The 5,720-nt window shown below is 39.8% G+C and overlaps 1 protein-coding gene across 1 annotated transcript; it reads left to right on the top strand.

Moving 5' to 3' along the window:
- si:ch211-244b2.3 (uncharacterized protein LOC557230 homolog) lies at positions 1-5,720 on the top strand. Its single transcript, XM_063460347.1, has 13 exons — positions 1-134; positions 237-259; positions 362-401; positions 1,232-1,361; positions 1,933-2,077; positions 2,158-2,278; positions 2,362-2,440; positions 2,627-2,738; positions 3,253-3,358; positions 3,465-3,546; positions 3,764-3,827; positions 4,963-5,071; positions 5,180-5,720. Coding segments are annotated over exons 1-13 (1,074 nt in total). The 5' UTR covers positions 1-133; the 3' UTR covers positions 5,242-5,720.

Here is a 5,720-nt window from a genome sequence, read left to right on the forward strand (position 1 = left end):
GTCATTTTCGGTACTTTAGCTCCACCTAGCATTTCCTATCTATGCGCTAAATTGCATTAGCTGAAGCCCAGAAACGAAAGCGTAAGCCATCCGTTTCAGTGAAACTATCCGCCGGCTTCGGTCCTCGATCGCAAGTAAATACAGCGATTTAACGAAACTATTTATTTAAGTTTTAATCAGGAAGTGGCTTTTTAAGACTGACTGATTGTGTTTTTTCTGCTTTCATTCTGTCACAGTGGATTTTTATTATGAGATGACGGTAAGTGTGTGTGTGCTATGTGGAGGGGTTTGACAGGGTCTGGAAAAAAAACCGTAAAGGCGAGCTTGTTATCATGGCATCATTTCTATTAATTGCTTCCAGGATGATAATGAGGAGGAGCAGTATCCCCAGAACACCCCAGGTCTGTTTGACGTGACAGTTTAACTTCCTGCTATACTGCCTCTATCACTATAAGGCCATAGTTTAGAACACAGAAGACACAGTAAAATGAGAACATGTAGCATTTTAAGAACAAAAAAATGTCTAGTTTTGAATTTAATGGCACTAACACATCTCAAAAGTTGGGATAAGGCCATGCTCCCCGCTGTGTGGCATCTCCTCTTCCTTTAAAAACAGTCTGTAAACAACGAGCTGAGTGCTGATAACAACCCAGATCGTCCACTTGTTCTTTAGGCTGATGTTTTCTAGAAAGAATTTTAAATGTTGACTAGTTCGATCACAGAACAGTTCTCCACTTTGCCTCAGCCTAAGAATCATGGTCACATGCAGCTTCTTTGCATGATAGAGCTTTAACCTACATGTATGAATGGTGCGGTGAACTGTGTTCACAGGCAGTGATCTCTGAAAGTGTTTCTGAGCCCACTCAGTGGCTTCAGTAACAGCCTGTGTTTAATGCAGTGCTGTCTGAGGATGGCTCGTGGGCATCCCACACTGATTTCAGACTTGCATACAGAGATTTCTCTAGATTCATGTTACTGACATGTTGCCATTTAAACTAATTAATTGCAAAATGTTCCTCCAGCAGTTTTTTCTTTTTAGTACTACTTAATTTTCCTTTTGTTGCCCTTATTTGAAATGTTTGAAATGTGTTGGTGTCTTCAAATTCAAAATAAGCTAATATTGCTCTTAAAACAGTACATATTCTCTTTTTAAACACTTGATGTATTGTGAGTAAGATATTGGTTTATGAGAGCGCTGCATTCTGTCTAACATATCCTTATTTTTCCACAGTCAATGGGAAGTATTATGAGTGGCAGCTGTCAGTTGGCCATCAGTGGCTGAAAATTGAAAATGACCATGTGATTGAGACGCACTACTGCCACCCAGGAGCCAAGGGAATCAGTATCAATACAAGCCATGGGTCAGTGTGTTGTGATCACATCTGATAGTATCAGCAACTTTAACACAGTGAGAGTTGGTCAGGGAATGGAAATGGAAAGTGTCAGATGCCATTTGAAATTTTACAAAGGTAAACCGAAACTCAATTAACTTTTTACTGTAGGGTGGAACAGCCTTTGAAACAGTCCTGTAAATCCTGTATGCCTACAAAAGAAGAGTTCAGTCAAGTCAAGCCATAAAATGAAATGGATCAGCTGATGTCAGTGACAGCAAACACAACGTCACCCCACATCACTGGAAGACATCAGTTCTTCTATGCATCCTAAAGTTGCTTTAGCCTGCACATATGCAAGCCACTTTGGGACCCCTCCTCAACAAGGCAGTTTACGCCATGCAATGCCATTAGGTCAAATATAAACCACAGAGGTCCTGTCTATAGAAAAAAATATTATTTATCAACAATAGGTGTTGATACAGATACACAGATTTTGTGTCAGGACAATAGAAAGTAAATTATTGCACCAATAATCTTTTTTTAAAGGAGCACATTCAGAGAAGTACACTTTTCATTTTAATCGTTTATGTTTCCACAGGGTGGTGTTCATAGATTTTGATACGTTACAGGCTAATAATGCAGGTACAAAGGTGCAGAGACTAAGCTTCCTTCCTCGGGGGCAGACGGAAGACATAGGCTGGTACTTCAGGGATGACCAGCTGTGGTGTGAATATGGAACCCAGGTGAGGAAAATTGCAGGAATTAACTCCTTAAATTCACTTGAAGGTTTTCTTTGAGTATTCCTTGTAATCCTCCTCTTCAGAGTTCCAACACGCTGTCATCATCAGTCAGCAGTAGAGATGTTGAACAGCAGTTCACCTCGAACCCTCAGGGAACCTTCAGATTTACAGTGGGCCATACACCCTACTTGATCGATTTCTCCAGTATGTGGTAGTTATAGTGATTTGTTATTGCGAGCTTGCTCTTTTATACAGCTATGTAAATGTGTTTTCACTTCACTTTGTAGCCATGACGCAGAGAAACCTCATCACGGGCTTACAAAGGAGGCTGCGCAGGCGTCCAAAATTATCGTCTAACACTGGAGCGTAAGACTTTTCTTTCTTTTCTTTTAGTTTAGACAGTCTTTGTACACTGAGCAAGCTTAGTCTACAGAGATGTCAGTAAGAAAAGTATCAAAAATTCCTAGAGAATAAATAAAAAGTTTCTCTGAAGAAGGCTAACGGATGTCACGGGAAAAGAACATGAATGATAATCATTTCTTGTCTCTGCAGAGTTAGCTTGACCTCAGCCTTGCCTGCAGCTTCCTCCTCGCAGACCGGTGTTGTGGGCTACAGGTGGGAATTCATGGGAGTCAGAGAGCAATGGACAGAATACCAAGCACATGTAAGTAGGTCATCCAAAAACTGCATGGAAAAATTTTAAAGACTTGCACTAAGCTGCATAGTAGCATCAAAGATATGTAACTGTCCTTACCTCGGCAAAGGAGGTTATGCTTGCATGGCACGTGTACGAATGTCTGTAAACAGCTTGAAAAGTTTTAATGAATTCTGATAAAACTTTGTAGAAGTGTAGAGTGGGGTCGTGTTAACAATCCATAAAAATTTGGATTACACCCAAAGAGCTCTTCAAGGTCAGATTAATGATTTATTGGTCGAAAATTGACAGAAAGCCTTGTAACTCAGAACCTATGATTCTTACAAGTGTACTGTCAACATATAGAAAGGGCTGTATAAAGATTTCAAGTATCATGTCACATTTGACCTCTGACCTCTCATTAAAGGAAAGGAAAAGTTTCCACAGGACTCTATGGAGTCCTCTTGAAAAACTAAGTACACCCCAGTAGCTTGTAGAACCAATTTTAGCACCAATAACTGCTTTCTATATGTGGTGTGTGCAGATATGTTCATTTGACAGCGCCGCTATTGAGAGACAGTACCAGCTGAACAAACAGGGCACACTAAACTTCAAGATTAACAGATATTCATACACACTGGACTTTTCAGGTATTGTACACACTTCAGAACTGCTCTTCTGTTAAGCCAAACAATTCATGCTTTTTTAAGCAAATTATATGGCCACTGAGACATTATCTTCATTAATTTATCATAGGTATGTACCAAGTCAATAACAATTTAGGGACAAGAAGATCAGTTAGAAGGACTCCTATATATGGTGTTCAGCAGAACATCAGGTAAGGAGAAACATTTGGCTTAGTGACCACATCTCTTATTTTGTGCTAATTAATAACATGAATTAGGTTAAATATTATATTTTGAGGACATTTACTGATGTTAACACTAAAAGATTGACTAATGTTAAGATTGTTTTGCCTCAAACACACCAGATATGCACATAAAGATGTCTATGCTGTGAATGAATGAATTTCAAATCTTTTGGTTTTTTTTTAGTTCAGGCCCTCAGGCACAATGGCAGTTCCTAGATATGGATGGATCATGGAAAGATTATTCCAAAGTAAGCCACAACTTTCTTTTTATTCATGTGTAGACGGTGCTCTAGAAAATCCTATATAGTACATTTAGTGCATTCCATCCAGCCGTCCAGCTGTCCATCCATCTTCTGCCAGGTCCGGGTCATGGGGCAGAGGTGCTCAGACCTACCACTCCTCGCCTCCTCCTCTGGCTGAAAGTCATGGCCTTGAAGTTGGAGATACTAATTATCATTCCGGCTACTTCACACTCTGCTACAAACCATCTCAGTATGAGCTGGAAGTCATGGTTTTATCAACCCAATGAAACCATGTCATCTGCAAATAAATAAAGAGATAAGAACCTGTGACCACTGAACCTACTGGCTGTGCCCAGAAATTCTGTTCATGAAAAACAGAATCAATGATGAAGGACAGCCCTGGCACGGTCAAGCTTCCTCTGGGAATGAGATTGTGTTAGTGCGGGCAACAGAAAGCAAGCTCTCATTGTGGTTGTACCACAATACTCTATACTCCTAAAGCACTCCCAAAAATGCCTTTTTTAGATCCACAAAACACATCTAGAGTTGCTGGGCAAATTCCCACATACCTTAAAATTCCTTGGTGTCTTTCTCTGGTAGAGGGAAACTACCACTCCAGTCTGCCAGTAAGGAATTGGGAAGTGTGTCAACCAAGAGAGCTCCATAACATCCCGAGCTTTTTGAGAAACCTGGGGAATCATCCCTTAGAAGCTTCATGTGCCTCAGTGAGCAGAACTCCAGTGGCATGAACCATAGTGACTTCTCATCCTGGTCCCCATAGTCTTGTTACTTTACAAAAGGCCATCAATGGGATTCAGGAAAATTTCAAACTACTCCTTCCACTACCCCACAATATCTTCAGCTGAGGTCAGCACTCCATCTCTGCTGCCTCCCCCTCCCAAGTTGTCTGACTGTATATATGTATAATATAATTATGGTTATTCATCTATAATATTTCTGTTGAGATGTTGTAGGTTTTGGGGTTAATTACAAACTGAAACACAAACCATCCCTACCACAGTTTACATACTTTAACATGGAATTATGGTAATTTGAGCAAAGTATTGGGTGACCTAACCAGAATTTAACAACATTGCCTGATTGTGTTTTCTCTGATGTGTTGTTGCTCTGTGTTATTCAGGGAATATGCAGCACATCCAGTCAGGAGATTGAGTTCCAGTACAAACTAAACCCATCAGGAACTATGACATTTTCCACCAGGAACTTTAGCTATGAGTTAAGCTTCTCAGGTGAGCAGCAAACATAATCAGAAACCTTTAAAGTTCAAAGCCATATTCGAAGATCTGTATAATTCTATATATGAAGTCCTGAATAAATACACCTTTTGTCTCTTATAGCCATGACTCAGAGAAACCTGAGCACGGGCACAACCAGAACGGTGAGAAGACTTAATCAGTGACTGAACGGACAACAGATTTGTAGGTCGGGGGTCAACTTAATGATGATCCTACCAGTTGTGTCACTGCCCACCTCAGGTTGGCTCTCCTGTCAGAAGCTGCCTCCTCCTTTCCTCCTGCCTTTAACTTAACTGATAGACATTTACTTTGTCCCCTCTGAAGACATGTTGTTTTTAATGCAAGCGTTATAAATTTTATTTTTCCACATTTAAGATGACACTACGTCTAGTGTTAAGCAGTAAAATGTATTTCCTTTATCAGTTTTCTACATTTCTGGGTTTAGGGCTGGTTTTAGCTTATTCCATATTTAAATAAGAGGAATCGTTTACAAATCAGTGGGAGGAAAAAAAACTTCAGTTAACTTTAAGCCTTTTGTTAACTATGGTTTCATAAAATGCAACATGCTTTAGTAAATCTTCAAATATTCACAAGTTCTTGTAATGACTGGAATTTTTAAAAGTTTCCCGTTTTTATCCTTTGT

Source organism: Pelmatolapia mariae, linkage group LG17 (genome assembly GCF_036321145.2).
Source record: "Pelmatolapia mariae isolate MD_Pm_ZW linkage group LG17, Pm_UMD_F_2, whole genome shotgun sequence".
NCBI classification, from domain to species: Eukaryota; Metazoa; Chordata; class Actinopteri; order Cichliformes; family Cichlidae; genus Pelmatolapia; species Pelmatolapia mariae.